Below are 23,211 nucleotides of genomic sequence, written 5' to 3'. Positions count from 1 at the left end.
CAATTTATCAAATTTCAACGTTCATTTTCGGGTTCTGTGAAAGTCCTATTCAAGTTCTGTTATCATATAATTATAGGCTTATTGCTCGAAAAAACTGAAATAATAACAAAAATTGAAAAATTTTTCCCAGAACTTGAAAATTAACTTTGTATTTGAGAATTGTTGAAATTTCAAAAACGCAATAGAAGCTCTGTTTTTTTTTCACTGTACGCCAGTTGCTTTACAGTACCTACTTGTGTTTTAAAGTTCTTCACTACTTGAGTCAATTGCCGACTATCGACTTATCAACATAATATAGGAATTCCGTGGGAATGACATAATAAAATAACAGCTTGCATACTAAGATATTGTTAAGACAACTCCGGATATCTTGGTTTAGGAAGATTTAATCTTCGTAGCAGGGCAGCATACTCGCAGCCTCGTGTCGGTGCCCGAAAGTGCCCAGACAAAAGCCGAACCCATGGTCCCCACGAAAATTGGATACACTTTGAAATCGCGTTTGTATGAGCTTGACAATTCTATTATCATTGGATTCGAAGGACTTCGGAGCCGATGTTGTGTACATATTTGACATGTCTATAATTATTATCTCAATATCTCTGTAAATATACTTAACATCATGTTTAATTTTTTCTAAGTAATGCTTTCATGAATTGGATAGAATAATTCAAATAATTAAGTATTTATCAAACGATTTGTCTGCCAAGTTTAAGAGTGATTACTTGCTGAGTGAACGAGAGGGGTGCGGAATTTTGTTTACCGTGTAACTATGCGCAGTTGTCAATAGTAGACGGCGGTCTGCCGGCTGTAACGGGAGCATTGTGCGTTTCATGCGTGGCCGATCGGTGATGTTATCGACTCCAGACTGTTGCAAGCAATAGGGACTCTTGTGCGATATTCACATAAAAATTTTATCTATTCCTTTTTATTTAACTTAAAAAAGGCGAAGTTCTCAAAGTGTACCGGAGCAAGAGAGTTTTTAGCGCCGTAATGGGAGGGTTAAGAAGAAAAGATTATGGAGATATTTCTACTTTATTATAACCTTGAATAATTTTGTTAAATAATAATGGAACATTGGTGAAAATAATTTGATAAAAACTACTTCATTTTGTTTTAGCAGAACCTTTTCCGGGATATTAATCGATGTAGCAAAACGTCCTTGACATGATTTGCCACAAAAGTAAATATGAAGTAAAATTAATGTAAATTTAATTTACAAATTGTAACTAATGTCTAGATAGAAATTACGTAATTAATAAGGCTTTGAAAATAACTGTAGAATCCGCAAAATATTATCAGTATTCTGATAAAACTTTAGAACAAAGAAATCTTAACATTTGTCTTAGTTTCTAGTTTGACGTGCTCTATTTATGTTTCGTATTGATTTATGTGTATTAATAAATATAACTTATTGTAAGGAATTTTTTTATTACCCAAAGCCAACTCGGACTTATTTCGAGAACCACCATTAAAAATATTTTTATTTTATTTCTGCGCTATAATACAAAAATGTATATTCAAACTTTACTACCTCTACAATAACATGGTATATACTCTCAGTATCGCCAAGATGTAAGACCACCATTCAGAATTTAAATGTTGCTTGAAATGGCTTAAGCCATGTTTGGTGACCAAATTTGAATAGCCAGATATATCTCCACCTTACTCTTTGCCATTATCTTCCTTACCTCACAACAAAACCCGATTGGGGATGCTATAATCTTATTTTCTTCTGATGGTTGGGAACAATTGATTTGCGTTAATTATATTAAAAAAATACATCTTAAGCCGTGTTTGTTGACCATATCTGAATAGCCATATACTTTCTTACCTTCTTCTGATCATTTTCCCTTCTTACTTCCTTCAGACTCTTAAAATACTCCAATTTTATTGAGGTTGCCATAGTCCCACTGGCTCTGGACAGTGGGAGCAGATGATTAATGTACCTAACCTTTAGTATTAAAAAAAAAACTAATTGTGGCTAGTGAATAAAACGATTAATTACGATAGCTACTCTCCATTGATTTAATCCAGGCACTATACGAGGGGTCTCTGTCAAAATATGGTAATAATAATAATAATAATATAATGGGTAATATATAATTGGGCAATACCTCTATTAACGTACTCATTTGGCATAATTAAATGGTCTAATACAGATTGAGATAACTTAGAAAGATTAATTAGAACTACGCTAACAAAGTTTAATTGCCATCATCCAAATTCAGCCATAGAACGAATTAATTAACCTAGAAATTTAGGAGGTAGAGGTATAGTCAAAATAACTTCTTTGAAACATAATCAGGTAGAAATGCTAAGAACTTTTTTCCATAGGAAAGCTCATAGCTCAGAAATGCACAAAATAATATGCAAGGTAGATAGAAATATTACACTTTTAAATTGATACGATGAGAATGCCAACCTTTTTATAAATCCCAACCAGGAATTATTAGATTCCTGGTCAAATAAAATTTTACACGCAAAACACTTCAATTATCTCAACCGAACGTATGTTGACAAATTTTCGTCAAACAAATGGTTGAGTATTGGGGAGTTGAGCGCAGAAATAGAAGGATTTATGCTTGCCATTCAGGATAGAGTCATTAAACTAAAAATTATAGGAAGCCTATAATCAAAGATACAAATCAAATTGATGATTTGTGTAGAAAATGTTTGGCTTTTCCGAAACGGGTGTTGGTGTGGTTATATCGGGATGTTCTATATTAGCACCGTCCGAGTGTACATTTAGGCACAATCAAGTTTTAAAAATAATTCACCAAAGTTTGGTAATTAAACATAACTTGATTGACTGACGTAATATAGTACCATATTATGAATACGAACCAAATTAGTTTTTAGAAAACGAATTTTATAAAATATATTATGATAAAACTATACTAACAGACAGAACGATTAGTCATAATAGACCCGATATAGTTTTACATGAGAAAATTTAAAAAATAACTTATATCATTGATGTCGCTATTCCAAATGCCTGTAATATTCAAAAATGTGCTTATGAAAAAATAAGAAAATACACAGATTTAGAAAATGAAATAAAAAGAATTTGGCATTCTCAGACTATAAAAATATTACCTTTCGTTATTTCGGCTACTGGCATTATACCTAGCTCTCTCATTAAAAATTAAGACGTATTAGATCTATCAAAAAAATTATTTATAAAGATTCAAAAGTCGGTCATTTTGAATACATGTAGGATAACGAAAGATTTTTTTAAATATTTATGTTGAGGGATCAGTAGGATTCATAGGCCCTGTTAGAAATTCTACCGAGCCGAACCCTCTGATATGAAAATATCTGGAGTCGGTGAATGATTTCCCCATTTGATCTCTGGTGAGTTGACGTGTTGTTCTTGTATTTTTTGTATTTATTTTGCTTATATAATGCACTTGCATAGTGTTGATTGACTAGATGATCATTTGTGGAAAAGTGAATGGAAGGGTTAAGTTGTTCCTATGGGGAAGATTTAACCCGGACAAAAAAATCGGAAGCATAAAAAATAATAATAATAATTGAATGACTTGTATAGCGCCGTTTTTGTGCAAAATCACCTCAAGGGCGCTGTACAAACTTATAACACATTTCTACAGTGATCTATGTTATTACTTAACTATTTATGGAGAAAATATACAGTAGAATACTTACCTGGTATGTCACTTGAGATTAACACTTAATTAACATTAACTAATTGTTTATTGGCGAAATTTAGATACAGGATTTAGGACTTAATTGAAAAATTGAATATAACTAGACTTTCTCTTAGGAATGGTATATTTGATTTAAGGGTACGACAGCTTAAAAAGGTAAGTTTTTAGTTAAGACCTAAGTAAGTCTGCATGTTAGGTATTGGAGTTAGCAATGATTTTAGTAACTTCTTCATCTGTATCTGGAAGAAGTTTGGGGCCCCAAAAATTTGGTTTAACTGGGTTGCTGGCTATTCGTTTTTGTGGAAAAATCTTATAACTCCATTCTCATCATGATTAGACATAAATAATATTGTAAATGCACTTGTGAAATTAAGATATTGAATATTCAAGTCAAACTCAAGGTTTTATTACAGCTATAGCGACGCGCTACTAGAACCTTTGACTTCTAGAATCCTTCGGGCGGCCCTACAAAACTCCGAGTCTATATAAAGCGCGCCGCTACGTAGCTAAAATATTGTAATATCACTTACCATTATTCTATTGTCAGACAAATTAAAGTTTATACATCAAAATGATGTTATGTAAGTGTACTAACATGGTTCAATGAACAAACCAAATTTCATACACCTTTTCATCAAAAACACGGTAAAGTCATTTACTAGAACGATGACAACAACCAAAAGATGTGTGAATTTTGATTAAAAATCAATTTAGTTGTAAGAAAAAATATTCTTTTGGTTGCCACTATACTTTTAAAAAAAAAATTAAATAAGAATCTATCGTCCGTAACCCTTATTTTAATGAAGATCGAACAAGTTTTTGTTAGTTACAAGCCTTTGACAGCAACCCCTACCACCCATTGCTTGTAGTCCCATCAATGATACTTCTCCGAAAGGAATAATGAAGACATTGTCGTGCTCCGAGTAACGAGATAATAATCAAGATAATATATTGTTCGAAGATGTCGCCCAAAGCGGTAGCCAACCATTTAATTGACACTTAATTCCCAATTGACGTTTGAACAGCTCATTGGAAATTAACATGTTGATCGCTTGACGTGTCAGAGCCATCGATTTGTATAGTACCTGCCTATAGTGCCTACTAATGGCAATATTCGAAACATTTTAAGATTTTATTAAATTTATTCTGTTTTACTAAAAACTCGTAGACTGAAATAAGCTTTTTTATTCAATAAGCTTCACACAGTAGGCCCGAGGAAAATAATTTCCCTCAGGGCAAATGTCAAATTTAGGGATGCTGTGTGGAGAGTCTTTTTAATGAAAAGAAGGAGAGGAGAAGTTCTGGGAAAGTAAAAGGTAGGAATCTGGGGGTCAATCGACGTATGGATCCAACCCTCAAAATGATGGGTCGAGAGAGTCCGGCAAAAGAGGTCAAGAGGTCTACCACAACAGTCTCTCTCGATCCGGACCGCCACGCAGTAGGCGGGCATATGCATCCGCCGCCAAGACCTAGATAAACCACTACCCAAGAACCCAAGCACCCCTGCTAAGTCACCAAACGTATCAAACCACTTGGAGTGACCTATGGCTGAGGCGTTGGTTATCTTATAAATGGTTCACTGGGCGGCGGTACCTATTCCCGCCTTTCAAATGTATATGCAGGTATAAATGATATTCTAATTCTACATTTCAAAACAAACTAGGTTGGTCGTTTAAATAATATATTTCGATTCTCCTTTCCGTTTTAATTATATAAAAAATAATGCAATACGAAGTGTTTTGTTTTTAAACATTATAGCCAAAAAAAAAAAAAATTCAAATAAATAATGTTGAGACATGATGCTAGACATTATATCATTATAAGTATTAAAAACACCAATTAAATCAATCGTCAATCATTTTGACGTCGATTTTTTTTAGAAATATCGCTTGTTAACTACAGGATTTTCCAATAAGAGGTGTTATTTTGATATATTTTGTTTCGTTGCTTGTGTGGCACGTAGCACCGTCTTGTTAAAAGTAAACGTTGTGCAGATCAATACTATCCGATTCCGGCCATAAAAAATCATTAATCATCTCTCGATAGCGCAATCCATTCACAGTAACTGTTGCTCCAGCCTCATTTTCGAAAAAGTAAGGTCCAATGACTCCACCGAACCATAAATCGCACCAAACAGTCACACATTGAGGATAAAGAGGCTTTTCAACAATAATTCTTGGGTTTTCAGAGCCCCAGATGCGACAATTTTGCTTGTTGACTAAGCCACCAAGGTGGAAATGGGCCTCATCACTCAAGATGATTTGCATTTGATTCACTCAAGTGAATTTTAATAATTTTAATGCGTTGTTAAAGCATGTATCAATCCATTTTTATTAATGGCGTAGTTTTTATTTGTCAAATGTCAAAAAATAACAGCTTCAAAAGTAACATCTACCAAAATAGCGGGCTATTTAAAATGACATCTCTTATTGGAAAACCCTATACCATGTATTTATTACCATTATAATTAGAGTATATTGTTGAGCTTAGATAAATCAATAAATGGGAGACAAAATAGATTGGAAAGTAAACATTTGAGAAATACCCGGGTATTCAGTTCTTGTCGCTAAGAACGGCTTAATCAATTTGGAGCAAATTTTCGATTCTACATACAGGTATTTTCTTGACGTTATATTATAATTTTGTTAGTTTTTAATTATTTTCACTAACAGGTCTATACATTTTTTATGTGAACATTGATTTTCAAATACTTGTTTGTATAACTGAAAAACACAACAATTTTATTTTCATCAATAAAAAAATGATATACCTTTAATAATAATAAGAAGAATTTATTTAAGAATGTATGCAGGGGTAGTGCAATGCAATACATTCCACATTTGAAATAATATACATAATTAGCTTAAGAAAAATAATAATAAAACATGGGTGATTCCGATAGGCACAAAAAAGCGGAATTTAAGTGAAAAAAGATAAAATATATACACAAAGATAAGTGTAAACAGCCGTTAATGGAGGATATTTGCACATCTCCCGTCTCTAGAGAGCCATCAGAGGGGACTCCATCCAGGCAACCATGGCAGTGATGATTTTGTTACTTGTCTGCGCCATAAGCTTCCCATGTGATGCCGGAGAAGCGCTCTGAAAGAGTGTTCTCGTCCCTCCAGCAACATTTCTGTGGCGCTGCAGTATGTCGGTAGGCGGAATGGTTGGCGATAAGCATTATTGTAAGCGAATTTTAGCTTATTATAGCCATTAGGATGCAGTGTAATCCACCCACAGTTCTGACGTGTACAGCGAAGTGCAAAATGCGTTGAAAAGTATCTTTTTCACGTTTGTACTGCAAAGGTGAAAACGCTTTGACAGCATACCTGCTCTAACGGATATCGCTCTTCTTTGCCTTTCCATATCCTCGATGTCTTTCAGGTTGTCTGTGATAATATGTCCCGGGTATTTGACGCTACGACTAACATTATTAAGTTTTATAATATACAAAACTCAGCGTTTGACACATTATTTATGCTACCGAAGGTTAAACCGACCATCATTAAAAATGACATATGTTTTGTTATTTTATGACTAAATTAAAATACAGCGACATATTTTACATGAAGTTTTTTCATAAGTTAGACTTATGAAGAATAGCTTCACTTTGACCTTATTATTTCCGTCGTATAAAAGCCAATAATGTATTTAGGGACGTCCATCAGAATAAGCTTTCTGTTGTGAGCTTTTAAGCCCACGTTGGAGCCTTTTCCGATAGTTGCCCTTAATAAAAGTCAATATTCTTCCAATCCTTACGTCAATACGGTCCACTATCGTTTATGGGATTATGATCCCTAATAACATGTTGTAGTTTTGTGTTGCGAATACGACAAAAGAGTCTTACTTTTGGAGCCTGTGGATTTATGCCATCATTATTTTGGAAATTTTGTAAGATGGAAGGAAAGCGAAAAGAATGTTTTGTTTGGGAAAATATTCAAATAGGAGTTCTGTACGCAATGAGATGTATCAAGCCCCAAATAGGGAACTCCCGTCGCTTTTTTATATTTTCAATCAAACCTTACCTAACCTAACTTAAATGCCAGTATAATTTTGTTGTTTTTATAGTTAGTTTTAAAATAATTTATAAGGTTTTATTTTTTCAGGTCAAAAAAAAATCGCACCAAGTCTATGGATGTGTACTAGTCACCAAACAAAGACATTGTAGAGCAACCGAACGGTGTGTTTTAACGTGATGGTTTTTTATTCGATTTTAAATGATAATTTATAAATTCTACGAATAAAATATTATCTATATTATATATTATCCTTCACTACTATCAAAAAAAATACTACAGCAAACATACATTTATGTACAATGAATTATTTAAGTACTAACTAATAACAACATTTATGTACACTCCCCTTCCATACACAAGAAAATGCTTTCAATGGAAGAGTAGTAAAAAGACCCAAGAAGTAAAATGAATTATGTACCATGTAAACATATTATTAAAAATAAAAAATAATTACAAAAAAAAAAAAATATATATATATATATATTCAGACTCCGCCTTTATTGATCTATTTGAATATATTTTTTTAAATGGTAATTATTTTCACTGGAGTTCCTCAATTTGAAATATTATGAATTATCGTTTCCCGCTTCCTCTTTCCGGAACCTCGTTTGTAAGTATTGAAAATGTTGGGAAGTATTCTATATAATAGGACATTTTCACTGTTTGTTTTTTATCGTCGAAAAAATTTATAATAAAGAAGTAATTTCTTAATCGGTCGCGTCGGTAACGCCATCTCCACTCAGATTTAAATTCACATTTTAATTTCTTTATTACGGTTTTGTTGATGAAAGCTCCTGTTAACAACATTTATAAATGTTTATTTGTACTTTTTTTTTTAATTTCAGTAAAGTTTTTTTATGGTCAAGATCCCTACATTATAGTTATTTATTATTGGGGTATTATGTCGTGTTGCGCTACCTACTTTTTTAGCCAACGTTTCGGACAGCATTACAGTATCCATCATCGGGGCAGATATTCAGGGCAGATGATGGACACTGTGATGCTCTCAAAAACGGTGATAAAGATGGAGGTAGCGTAACACGGCATAACACCCCAATATAAATCACTATAATACTTTTGGCCGTGTAAATCTCAAATCATATCAAACTCCCTAAAGTTTTTTTTCCAGCATCTTACCGGCAAGTGATATAAATGTAAAAATCTAAAAAATTTCATTTTGGATGCCATTGTCATTGACTCGGAGAGTATAACAAAGACTCGCCTAATCGTTTAATTTTAATTCGAGGTACAAAATTTACCAAACCGATACTCGGAAGAATTAAAAAAAAAATTACAAAAATGGACTCGCCTAGATGTGTTTGAATTTTAAATATTTACAAAATTTACATAAATGATAATCCAGGGGAGGAAAAATGGAAACATGATAAAGGAAGCTTCTACAATCAGAAGAAGAGACTGATGCATCAATGATAGATATTGTCGTGATATTAAATTGAAAAAATTTACCAAAAAAATGATTAAGTGGTATTTTTGTTAAATTGAAGAAAAATGGTTCAATTTGCAGAAAAATTTCCAAAAAATTATTTTATAAAAATTTAATGTGCTTACCACTAGTACGAACCGTTTAGGAATGTGCGGTTTTAGATCGATTTTTAAATCAACAGTTAGGAGTAAAAATATTAAAATTACACATTTTTTGAACAGTGATCAGATTAAGAAAAAAAACCATAAAATATCGATACGTTTTTATCGGTTTTCAAGTCAACTTTTGGCAACTTAAAATCGATCATTAGTAATTATTCAGTCATGAAATTATATTTTAATATTATATAGAAGATGGTTCAATTCATAAACTTATTAATGTTGAATCAAAAAGCTTTTTGTTGTCGTTGGAAACTATGCATTCATTGAATTTTTAATGTAGGTCATTTACAGAACCGAGAATACGAAAACCTTTATTCTTGTTCCATTTTTACGATATCTTAATCCTTTTATGATATCTTTTGGTATCATATTTTCTTTAGATGAGATTGATGGTACCACAATTCGTTCAAAAAAGAATTAACGAAAATGATTATATGCTTTTCAATCTGATGTGATTTTGAAAGGTTTTTTTTTTCCAAACTGATTAAAAGAGATTGGCATAAAAGATACCCTAAGGTTGAAACCAAATTACAAATATTACGTATTATATTATTATTATTATTAAGTAGAAAAAGAGCCATTGACTCCTTGACGTAGAATATATGAGATTGGCTACTGTGGCTTGAAATAACCAATTCATTGAGGTTTGATAAAGAAGTCGGGGATGCTTGAGAAAGACGTGACATGTACAATTTTTAAGGTGGGTTTGGGTACCGCCTCCCCCGGGAACCATTTATTGGATAACTAACACCTCTACCATAGGTCTCACAAAGTGGTTCGCTACATTTCTTTTATTTAATATTTTAATAGTTCCTGGAAGAACTAGCACTGAAGAAATCTTCACAAATCTTAACATCATGTCAATTAAACAACTATATTCTAAAACTATACTCATTTACATTCATAAGTACAAAACCCAAGAAATAACAACAAACACGCACAATAGAAACACTAGATCTCATGGTCAAAAACTTATCCAACAAATAACTACAAATAAAACTTTTGGGCAAAAAAGCTTCTTATATCATAGTTTTAAACTCTACAGTAAAATACCACTCACACTCAAAAACCTCAACACTTTAACATTTAAATCTCAAATAAAAAGCTGGATTCTTCATAGGGAGATCTGAGATAGAAGATTTACTGAGATCAAACACAGACTAAAACAGAATCAACTGAACAAAACACTATAAAAAACACTATCTTACTTATTTTAAAATTATTAAAAAAAAAAATTATACTACATGATATATGTTCATAATTAAATTCATATGTAACTTTGATGTAATATTAATATTCTTATAATTAAATTATACATAATATGTAAATGAAATCCTCAGCACGGGAGATCCCTAAGATAATAAAAGACTTATTATTATTATTATTATTTAGCAGGAGTGCCCGGATTCATCTTGTGAGGTGTGTTCAAAATGTGCTCGTGGCGTACCAGATCGGTAGAAACTGGTTCCGGGAGACCCTTTGACTTCTCCAACTGGTCTCTCGTCCCATCGCCTTGCCATCGAACCCTCATACTTTTTTCTTCACTGAACTTCCTAATCTTCCTATCCTTAAAAATACCACCTACATAGCAACCCTAAAGATGAAATAGGCCATGAGGGATATATGTAATTTCCCTCGAGGCTTCTTGTGTGTGGTAAACAAAAATTACAAGACAAGTGAATCTAGTACTTGTGTCGGGTCATTTCAAGATTCTTAAAAATAGAAGATTACATGTTACATTACATAATATATATATCTACAGTGTTTTCCAATAAGAGGTGTTATTTTGATATTCAATCGTAAAAGATCAATGGTTCCGTTGTTTCTGTGGCACGTAGTGCCATCTTGTAGAAAGTAAACGCTATCCAAATCAATACCATCCAATTTCAACCATAAAAAATCATTTATTATCTCTCGATAGCGCAATCCATTCACCGTAACTGTTGCTCCAGCCTCAAGTCAGCCTTTTCGAAAAATAAAGGTCCAATGACTACGCTGGACCATCAACCGCACCAAAGAGTCAGACGTGGCGCTGCCTTGTTGAAAGTAACTGTTGTCCAGATCAATACCATTTAATTCCGGTCATAAAAAAATATTAATCATCTCTCAATAGCGCAATCCATTCACCGTAACTGTTGCTCCAGCCTCATTTTCGAAAAAGTAAGGTTCAATGACTTTGCCGGACCATAAACCGCACCAAACAGTCACACGTTGAGGATAGAGAGGCTTTTCAACAATAACTCTTGGGTTTTCCGAGCCCCAGATGCGACAATTTTGCTTGTTGACGAAGCCACCGAGGTGGGAATGGGCCTCATCACTCAAGATGATTTGCATTTGATTCACTCAAGTGAATTTTAATAATGTCAATGCGTCGTTGAAGCGTGTATCGTTCCATTTTTATTAATAATGTAGTATTTACTTGTCAAATGTCAAAAAATGACATCTTTAAAAGTAACATCTACCGAAATAGCGGGCTATTCAAAATAACACCTCTTATAAGAAAACCCGGATATATAAATATATATTTTTTTTTTGAAGAAGGGCGTACATCTCTGGGCTCCGAAGAACCTGACAATATTTGAAAAAGTTCTACTTCCACCACAGAAAGCGGAAAATGATGCTTCTATTGTAATAGGAATATAACACACTACGCCTGGCTAGGACTCAAACTCGATGTCAACTCAGCCACGGACTGATCAAATGAGACGATATATGAGTACGAAGGAAGTGAAAATTGTGTGGTGCTCTTTGTATCGGCGTAATGGTGAGTAAGTGGTTTGTTGTTAGTTGATTAGTCTGTAAAGCATGAAAACTATAGCACCTAATTTTTCTTTGAGCCAGTGGTGGTTTGAACTATTTTCCAAGCGCCAAAAGCCTAGACATTGATTGATTAGACAAATCTAAAGAGGTTTTCATTCAATCAACAATTTTACCGTCACAGGTACATCAGAAGAGTTAAAGTTAAGTTTTAATGATGATGGTGATAATAGTAAGTAAAGGAATTTATAATGCTTTAAGGATTCTGGCAAGAACGAGCGGTTACTTATGAATTCAATAAATTATAAACCACTAATAAAAAAGCAGACCAAAATTTCCTCCTAAAAAAAGGCACCTTGTTAGCCTTATAAAATTATAGAAGACTATACACATTTCAATTAAATTTGTTTGATGATACTGTGTAAAGATGTGTGTTGCGTATTTAAGTAGACAAGTACTTTAAAAATATCTTTAAAAAATAAATTTTCACTATCGAAAATTAATTTTCTTCATGTTGTAGAACAAATATCTTAAAAATGCCTGTATTCAATTTTGACAATGCCCCAATTTTTATGAAGCGCTCACATAAGAGGCTTTTTTTTAATACATAAAAAACCCTTGATGTCGTATCTTTTTACGTATATTATATCTATCAACCGTGCGAACGTGCTTAACCAGGCTAACTATTTTAAAATATCTTTTTCTTAGTCTCTGTTACAACACACTTGTAAAAAATCAATCGTTTCTGACTAATATGGAAGTACCATTTTCACGACATCTCGCTTCCATAGAGGCCCATCTGTGGATTATAATTTCACTGCCTGAATTATAGAAAATTTGCTTGTCTGTACCATATGGTACCACCCTATACGAGACGAGAATATCTAGCCGTTCAAGGACAGTCCCATTAATAATACGTTTTCAGTTCGTTTTGACATTCGCCGAAGGGTAATGTATGTTAATATTACGATTCCAAATCAAATTGGTAAATGTTTCTATCGGAGATATGGATATAATAAATATACATATATAAGAAAAATATATTATTTGATTTGATGTTTTCACGTACACTCTCAAGTGATACAAATTTGATGTAAAAGTTTTTGATAATTTAGGAGTTTAGGTCTTTGAAAGAACCTTTTGAAGATTAATTGTGTATCATTCATGCACGTAGCATCATGTTCCTTTTGAAGACTGATGAATCTAAAGACGATTTATTTTTATCTACTTACTTATCGCCGATTTTAAGGATAACATATTTTAAAAGAAATTATTTAAATACGACGTATACTTAAATTTACAACATACCTAAGTCATAGCCAACCATATGCAACCAGCTAGAACTAAGGTTTTACACGTGACAAGACGGGGCCACGTCTTATTTAAATATATATTTTTTTAATATGTTTAACTAAAGTACTTTCACAACATTCATACAACAATAACATTCAATGACAGCTGTCGTGTTTTTATTTCACTCTTGAAATATCTCAAAATAAAATAAAAAATTCTAGCTAAAATCTAAATATCTATATTTTAATAGCTTTAATAGTGAAGTGAAGTTATACTAATTAATATTTCGTGCCAAAATGACTACACGAGCAACTGCAAAAACACTAAATACTACGGACACCCAACTCCTCCAACTTCTTGACAAAAAGTTTGAAGAATTTAAGGTACAATTTCTGGAAATCATCAGAAACGAGTATAAAGAAGAAATCGAGGAATTAAAAAATAAAATATTAACTCTAGAAAAAAAAATTGATACAAAAAAAAACAACAACCTTGAAAAAACTCTGGAACAAAACGCCGTAATACAAAGTGAATTTAAAGAATTACAAAAACAATTGGATGCTAACGAACAACACGCACGCATTAATAACATAGAGATCATTGGGATACCAGAAAAAAAACAAGAGAACCTGACGGAGATTATCGAAAGGATCTATTCAGAATTAAATATAGTAAGCGACGACATTGAATACGCCACCCGAGTCACCCCCAAGGAGAAGATTGAAGGAAGACCGCGGAATATTATAGTAAAACTAAAGGGCAGGAAACAGAAAGACGAAATCATAGCAGCAATCCGGACAAGAAGGGGCCTAACAGCAGAGGATATTAACTTTAATGGAAAACAACGGATCTATATAAATGAACATTTAACTTATAAAAACAAAGTACTCTACAAAAAGGTCAGAGAGTTTACCAAAATTAATAAATTCAAATTCTGTTGGATAAAAAATTGTAAAATTTATGTAAGACTTAATGAAAACACCAATCACCATTGCATAAATAATTATAATGATCTAGAAAAACTAAAAACATACAATATTTCCATCAACTAACTTTCCAGCAACTTTATATTAACTGCACTATATACTTAATACAATGGAATCTTTAGAATTATACTAACAAAACTTAAGAGGTCTCAGAACCAAGACACATATTTTTCTTCAAAATGTATTATTAAACAACTATGACATTATATGTCTCAGTGAAACATGGCTTAACAATTCAATCTTTAATGACGAACTTTTCAATCCACGGTACCATATTTACAGACGAGATAGAGATTATCATAACCTCAATCAAAATGGTTATGGTTATGATATGATTTATATGCACAATATTGTTTGTATTCTTATGGTTACCAATGTATCGATAATCTTTTATTTTATATAAATTTTAGTTTTTTTTCCCCTTTATTTTTATTTTTATTGTATTATTTTGTTCTATTATTTTATACAATTCTTTTATTTTATATAATTATAACTTCACATTTCTCATAAATTTAATTATTTCTTCTAATGCTGTCTTACGTAAAATCACAAGGAGGAAATCCGTAATTGGTTTTATTTTGGCTATTTTACTTATGTACAATCTGTAAAAATGTAAACTGTTGATTTTCCCAAAAATGAATAAATAAATAAATAAATAAACAACATTGAACATCAATATCTGAAATCGTTAAATAGATCATGAGAATGACAAACTACGCTGCGCCTCGTAAGAACGATCAACTCTTAGATACAAAATAATAATGACGAACTATACTGCGCCTTGTAACAACGATCAGCTGTTAGATACAAAGAGAGTGGCGAACTACACTGCGCCTCGTAACTACGATCAATTGTTAGATACAAAGAAAGTGGTGAACTACACTGTGCCTCGTAACAACGATCAATTGTTAGATACAAAGAAAGTGGTGAACTACACTGTGCCTCGTAACAACGATCAATTGTTAGATACAAAGAAAGTGGTTAACTACAACTGTGCCTCGTAACAACGATCAATTGTTAGATACAAAAAACTGCAACGTGGCGAACTTCACTGCGGCTCGTAAAAACGATCAACTATTAGATACAAACAAAGTGGAGAACGACACCGCGCCTCGTAACAACGATCACCTGTCAGATACAAACGCAAAAGGTTCAAAGTGATGTTACAATCTTGTTAAATAAATGGTAGCTTTAAAAACTTGAGGTTAGAAGTTCGCCGTACAAGTGTCTACGGAAATACAACTCAGATGGCCTTTAAAAATTATTTTGTTAATGGAAGTGAGCAAAATAAATGGTTTTACATTTAAAAGTCATTTTTGAAAAAATTGTCCCTTAGAACCTGATGATTTAGCAAGCGCCATGCAAAGAGAGACATATTTTGTTCTATTTAACAAATTAGGCAGATTTTTTAGAGCTTAACCTACCAAAATAAGGTATTACAAGGGAGGTAATGAAATTATCGAACACTTTGGGTAAGGTTTTGATAATTGAAATTGTTTGCTTTATTATTTTATATTTAAAAAAATATTTTTTAATCACCTATGCCAAAGTAACTGCAAAAATGTGTTTTTAAATCGATATTATCTATCTCACTTCTAAAGAAGAAGGGAATCGAACACGCGCCTTCTGATGTCCGGTCAGACGCTCTGAACCACTGAGCCACGTCGGCTTATTTCCAACCCGCCAAATAATTCAATATGTAATAGTATTTCAATCAACCATTACTGCCTATTATATTTTATCACCTGTAAACAACCAACTTTATTTTTATAGGAAAGGCTTTGTTAGTGCTAAATTTCCTACTAGATGGCGTCGAGACATATTAAATCTATATTTGTTGGTGAAATCCCGTCGGGGGAATTTATTTTTTTGGAGATATTTTCAATTTGTATTGATATTACAGGCGACTAATTATTGCTTATAATAATTTATTATCCTTTGTGCTATAAAAAATAAGCCTTTTAAAATAAAAACCTTGTATTATAAACATTAGTTTATCGTTAAAAAAATTTATGAATATTTTTCGGTAAAAGATTGAATGTACGATGTCCAATGAAACTGCAATTGTTTGGTATTCGTTTGGGGAGTGTAGAATACATTATTATTTCCAATGTGGAATCTGTTTAATTTATTTCGAATTTATTTTTGTTTTTATGATATATTTCATAGTTTTCAAAATAATTAGTTAAGATTCTTTGTAGATCTCATTTGTTGAAAATGTTCTTTTCTGATTATACATAACATTGATAATATAATTTAAAGTTATTTGTAAAGGTTTGTATGTGCATGAAGTGCACCACCCCATCATATTATTCCGTATATTAGTGAAGATTGTACAAAAAAAAATCATTTTTTCAATACTGAGCACTTCTTTTAATTTACCTACTCTCACATCTACACTCTACTCTCACCTCGTAGACGAATTAGACAAACAAGTTATACTTATTATAATGAAATTATCATCTGGACTGTATCATATTATAATATTAGAAAAGGTCCTTTGAATTATTAATATATCTTTTCTGCCAGCAATGTTAATTACGAAAAAGTCCCTTTGAAATCCAACGAAATCCTTAATGAAAATATGATTAAATTTAACAAAGCCCAAACGCTTCCACCGTGAACCTTAGACAGTGAAATAGGAATTCTAATACCTTTTGAGTATGATATTTTATCTGCCAGCATTATCTCTCAAATAATTAATGGTTTCCATTCTAAATAATGATAAATCTATGGGAATGATTGCGTTTCTTTTCTTTTCATCCATTTATTTAATTTTGGCATCTTTCCCGGGGCAAGATGGATTATTTGCTATGTATGATTAATAAAAAAATATTATTTATCCGATCACTGAGTTCTTCGAATGTTAAATAATATATCATTTCTTGCCACTTTATTATAAAACGAAAGAAAATGGCTGTTTTTTTCTGTATATTTTTGTTTGGCAAACGCCCAAGAAGCTGGAAGATAAACATGAGATGTTTGTTCTCAGAGGCGGATATTAACTGCGAATATATGGGGATTGCACTGTAAATGGTGTAAAAATCTCGGTGTTTCTTGTACAGCAAATATGTTCCGCACGGTCTTCAGTAATAAATCACAAATCGTTTGTAAATGTACGGAATGCTCAAATATAGAAAAAAAATATAAAATAAAATAACTCCTGAAAATATTTTTTTATTGAGAAACTATGAAATAATTTGATTTTTTGAGTTTTGAATCGTGCACCTAGAAAAATGAATATTGTTGATTGAGATTTATTAACATCCTGTTAAAAACGGAATTGCAGCCTGTTTTCTTATAAACTTTTAGTACGTTCATAATATATTGGAACACGTGTTCATGCATCTGCGTTTGTCCTGATAATATACAAGGACGAAATGCGAAAATATTCGAATTTTTTTTAAACACGTGTTCCGATGTCGCGTCGCGACACCACATCCTTGTTTTAGTGAAATTTATTATAAAACCTGTCAATTCACTCTTTTAAGGCCTGCAAACCCGTTTTTAACTGGATTTTGAAGAGGTTCTTAATAAAATAGCAATAGAAGTCTGGCAGTTAGAAGTATAGGGTATTAAAAATGAGTGATATGTACCTTGCATGACTGTGGGTGAAATCATCAGGAAGTTAATGCAAGCCGCTCCCGAACCATGGCCCATTAGAGTAACGCTTGCTGGATCTCCACCGAAGAGTTCGATGTTCTGCTGGACCCAATGCAGAGCGGCTATCTGGTCCATCAGACCGTAGTTGGCCACCCTGGCCTTTAGGTGAGGAGCCGGATTTGCATTCAGAAAACCTGTGAATAAGCAACATTATCATTAGAATCTCCCACTAGTACAATTTGTGATCAACTCTGATTATTTTCAACCGTATTTTAACTCGTCAATACCGTTACCGATATTTCAAATGGTAAATTAAAAAAAGCACGTTTTGTAATACACCACTTTTATTAAAATCACAAATGACAGCCAACCAGGTTTTGCTTATGTCAAGCTTCATCAGGTGAGGTTTGACCGTCTCTTGGCGGCGGATGCGTCTGCCTACAAAATGCGTGGCAGGCCAGATCGAGAGAGACTGGTATAGGGAGAACTTTTGACTTCTCCAATAGGACTTTCTCGGAAAATCGCCTTCTTTTCCTTTCCAGAACTTCCACTTCTTTCTTAAAAAGACCCTACACACAGCATCCCCAAAGATGACATAGGTCCGGATTATTTTTCTCAGGGCCTCCTGTGTAGAGGTAATGTAAAAAAGGTATAATATTATATTAACTATACGTTAATATATATATTAATTAAGCTTATAAGCTTGAACTGAGCGAAACCTGGTTGGCTGTCATTTATTAATTCAATAATTTAGTGTATTACAAAGTATGTATATATTTTTTCATTAAATATATAAGGTAATACCCCAAATTACTTGTATTGAAAAAATAATTATTTTTGGTTGAAAACACCATTGGTCCAAGTACGCCATTACACCATTACGCCAGTACACCATTGATCCCTGTGGAATTCCTAAAATTTCTGGCATTATTTATTTAATTTGTTCGTCCAAATACAGGTTTGGTCATAAAAGATCTAAATATTTAGATTGCTGTTATCTAAATTACTGATGCTGATTTGTCTTTTACTAAAATGGCATCATTATTTTTAGTTGAAAACATGAGTGATTCAAGTACACAACCCTGGGGAATACCCTGAAATTTGTTCCACAATTTATTTTATTTTTTCGTCCAAGATCAAGATTGGACATTAAAGGTCCAAATATCTAGATAGCTGATGTTAACAAAGATATTAAGACTTCAATACAAACAACCGTAGTTTAGAAGCATGGGCATGTGTGACAAAACAAACAAATCGAAATGTATTCTTACCTAATAAACCAAGTCTGTAGTTGATGGTGATGACCACCATGTTGGCATAGCTGGCCAGAACTGATCCATCGAAAGGGTTTCCCGAATTCCACTCAAAAGATTCCCCGTGGATGAAAATTATGACCGGATACTTGACATCAGGAGCTCCGTTTACTGAAACAAAGAAACAAATAAATGGTTAGTTGTGGAAGAATATTTTTAGTGGAAAGATGCTGTTAGAACTTGGTTAAATAACAGCAAGTTTCTTGAAATTACATAAAATATATGTAATATTGTATTATATATAAAATGATGTTAAATGGAGATATAAAATTTTACATTGTTTTTGTAATATTTAGAGTAATCTTTTTCTTCCGGATTTACATTGAAATTTCACGTAATTAGAAAAACCTATCCTTGTTAAATCTTCAAAAGAAGTTTGATAAGCCATTCAAAATGCATTTTTTTTTCAATAATACACATACAATACGGAACATATTGATTTATTTATTTAAAAAAATAAATATGACTTAAATCCAAATACTCTCAAGACATTGTACTCAAATAGCAGCAAAATCCTTTTTACTGGAAAATTTCAAATTTATTTTGCCAGACTCCATCTTCGCCTTACATAAGATACTCGAGGCTTCAGTCACAGTCTTCACAGCACTTTCAATTGCTTGGGTTCATACCCAAGATGCAGATATAAAAGAGGCAATTTACCCATACTTCCTAATAATTGAAGATCTTCATCAAATATATACTTCAGTATCGGGGGTTTAGTAACATTTTGCTACCCTTTGATAAGGTCGTATTAATTTGACCGTGATAAATGTTTTGAAGTTAGGAAAGCAATTCTTTACTTGATTTCTTACTGTAAGCGACACACACGATACAGAACATGACGCGCAGCTAAATTTCGGATCCCTTTGAACTGACCCTTTGTTAACATATGAGACTTAGAAAAAAATTAAAAACATTACAGAACTCATTTTGAAAACAATGTTTGAATCACATTTAGACTACTGTTCCGCGATATTATACTAGTCTACGAAGAAAATTTGAACTAGCTGAAAGTTATTCAAAATAGAACAATGAAATTTATACCAAGAAAAGGCAAATATTCAAAGGTTAATCAAATGATAGAGCAGCTAAATTGGATTCCAATAAATAAGAGACTTCCATAGAATGTGTTCATTTTTATACATACAATTGTGAATAACCAAATGCCTTAATATTTTAAGGATGACATATTAAATAGTAAAAATATTAATTACTATGAAACCAGAAATGTTAATAGAATTACATAAGACGAGAAAAACAGAATTGCTTAGTGTATTAATGATTAAAGATTTATGATGAAATGCCTGAAAGTCTGAAGAATTAATGTATTTTTAAACGTTGTTATGTTTTTTAACTCCTTCTTTAGCCATGGCATAACACCCCAAAAACAAATAAAAAAAAATTATTTTGGCCGTGAAAATCTTAAATCATATATTGTTATGTTTACTGCAAAAACATAATTTGTATAAACAAGGTAATGTAACCATGTATATATTAGTTCTCTTACGTAAAATTTTATATGAACTAACGCGTAAAAAATTATAGTTTTTATTTCAGTTGTCAAATAAACTAAGCGCTGATATTAACTGCCACGGGGGACGTGCTCCATATTTCCAAGTGAATTGGGTTTTAAGGCAAATCTTAGTGCTAAATCACTATTTTGATCAATTTTTATAACGTACATTATGAATACCATTTTCCTATCGTTTCGTTTGGGTAGAATACAAATATAAAATTTAATTAATCAAGAAAAAATATAAATGTAAACTACTAAAAAAAATTTTTTTTCGATAGAAATTTATGAACGCGTAAAGGAAATAACTTTAAAAAAATATAGTATTATATCTAAGATTATCTGTGACAGTTTCACTTGATTAACTTTTTTGCTTTTACTATTTATTTAAAATTATTTACAAAATAAATAAAAACAAGTTTTGTGCTTGAAATCGGACGTTTTTAGGCTCCGTATGTCAAGCGATTTTAATGCCTATTACCTAAAATATAAGATATATCAAGAATATAGACATTTTTGGCTTGTAGTTTCCTCTTAATGCTGAAGCAAGTTGAATTATAAACTTTAATAACATAGGTATATTGCTAAAATAATAAGTTTTTCTGAAGGAGCTTCCGTTGAAACAAATAGATTTTGATTAGCGTTCGTAGCCATCCAGGATAAGAAATTTTTCCAGGTGACGTGTAAAATTCTTCGGAAAATTTTCTATCCGTAAATTCGCACATTGTCTGATTACAAGTTTAATGAATGTTTTTCATCTCGAAAACAGTGTTTTATTCATAACATTTTCAAAAAAAGATTATCACGACAGGGATAAAAAAATGTATCAATGTAAAACAATTTTCACAAGACACAAAGCCAAAAATATTATTGTTTTAAAAATTTTATCAGGATAAATCTGAAAATCTACTCAGGCATTATTTGATTATTTGCCTCAAAAAAGAGCTTTCCAGTTTGTTCGCTGTGTTTTTATCCTTTCTTTAGTAAACGCGATATTCCTTCAGTAGTTTCCAATACATGCAACGCGAACGAAAGGATATCAGTTTCCCTTTAAAGCGATGCAATTTCGCACATGGGGATACTATCATCCATATATAAACACGTGCTGTAAAGAATTCAGCATGAAATCGAAAACCTTTGAAAAAACTATCCAAGATAAAAATTAGTTCAACGGCAAACTTTTTAAATATAAAAAATATTGTAAAAAAACATATAAGTTTAAATCAATGTTTTACGAAATAAGTGAAATTTTACAACCAAAATAATCGTAATTTAAATAAAGCTACAATTTTTGAAGGAAGACAGACAGTGCATTTTATTTGGTTGAAAAAATGACCCATTCATTCGATGAATGAATTTTTTTACTCTTGGTAGGTAGGTCGATAATCATTAAATTTATGCGAATTTATTCATATTCCAAAATATCGTGGAATAGCTTCATATTCAATGAGTTTTTCGTAATAAGGTTTAAATCGCTTCGTCACATCAACTGCCACTTTAAAATTAGAACAAAAAAATTTGACACTATTAAAAATTAATGATTTTTTATTGTATCGATTCTCGGGCTATAAATACAATATAAAGTCTAATATTATTGAAATATTTACAGGTCTTCATTTTTTATATTCCTAGAAGAAAAATGTTTATAAAATAATTTCTCTCTGAAAAATAAGTCCAGGGTAGGCTAAACAGTGCATTTTTTGTATTTTCAACATTTTATTAGTTTTATTTCAAACACTTCAAAAATCTTAATTTATAATTTTCTTAATATAAAAAAAAGTTTGTTGGAAAAATATTTTTATTTTTTTATATCTAAAATTAAATAATGTGATTGAAAAACTGTTTCAACAACACAACTCCTTAATTTTAGAAAATTATTTATAAAAAAAGCCTCGATTTTATTTCACCGTAGGTGATTTAAAACGAGATTTTAATTCGAATTAACCTTTTTTGTGCTTAAAGGATGTATTTTCATTAATAAGGCTTCTAAAGGTTGCGGTGAATAACATGTCTATGATAAAGGCTCTGAAGAGGAAGCGCTTTTAAATTTGCTTTTCCCCGAGGCCTTATCAAATTTATTGTACTTATATCACTGAGATTTTATGGAAGTGTTGCTTAAGCGATACGAGTTGCTAAAAAATGAACATAATATTAAAATAAGTCGATTATTGTTAATGAAAATTTTTTACACATTTTCGTGAATTAATTAAGGTATTTTCTGTCTAATTTCGTATCTTTCTTTATATTGTAGAATTGGAAGGAGTTTAACGGGAGATGTGTAGAGAGAGGAAGATTAGAAAGATCCTGGATATGCAGTTCTAGTTAAATAATTTCAAGCCACTTTGTGATGCTGTTTAACGTGGTCGTTGGCCAGGGTTACTATTAAGTTCTTTCTTTTTTTTTTAAATTCAATATAAATCAAATTTAATTATGCTATTACTAAGTTCTGCA

At 31.8% G+C, this 23,211-nt stretch overlaps 1 protein-coding gene across 1 annotated transcript in view; it reads right to left on the bottom strand.

The window, feature by feature from the left end:
• LOC149411020 (neuroligin-4, Y-linked-like) overlaps positions 1–23,211 on the bottom strand; it is a 556,662-nt gene that overhangs the window by 238,187 nt on the left and 295,264 nt on the right. Inside the window, exons 5-6 of the mRNA XM_089647354.1 lie at positions 19,206–19,358; positions 17,928–18,128 (exon numbers count right to left, since the gene is read on the bottom strand). Of these exons, the coding sequence (XP_089503480.1) occupies positions 17,928–18,128; positions 19,206–19,358 (354 nt within the window). The remainder of the gene's footprint in view (positions 1–17,927; positions 18,129–19,205; positions 19,359–23,211) is intronic.

The sequence above is a fragment of the Hesperophylax consimilis genome, chromosome 26 (assembly GCF_061612785.1).
Source record: "Hesperophylax consimilis isolate HC1 chromosome 26, BYU_Hcon_1.0, whole genome shotgun sequence".
Classification (NCBI taxonomy): Eukaryota; Metazoa; Arthropoda; class Insecta; order Trichoptera; family Limnephilidae; genus Hesperophylax; species Hesperophylax consimilis.
Note: the sequence above shows the minus strand (reverse complement) of the source record. Positions and strands in the feature narration are given on the sequence as shown.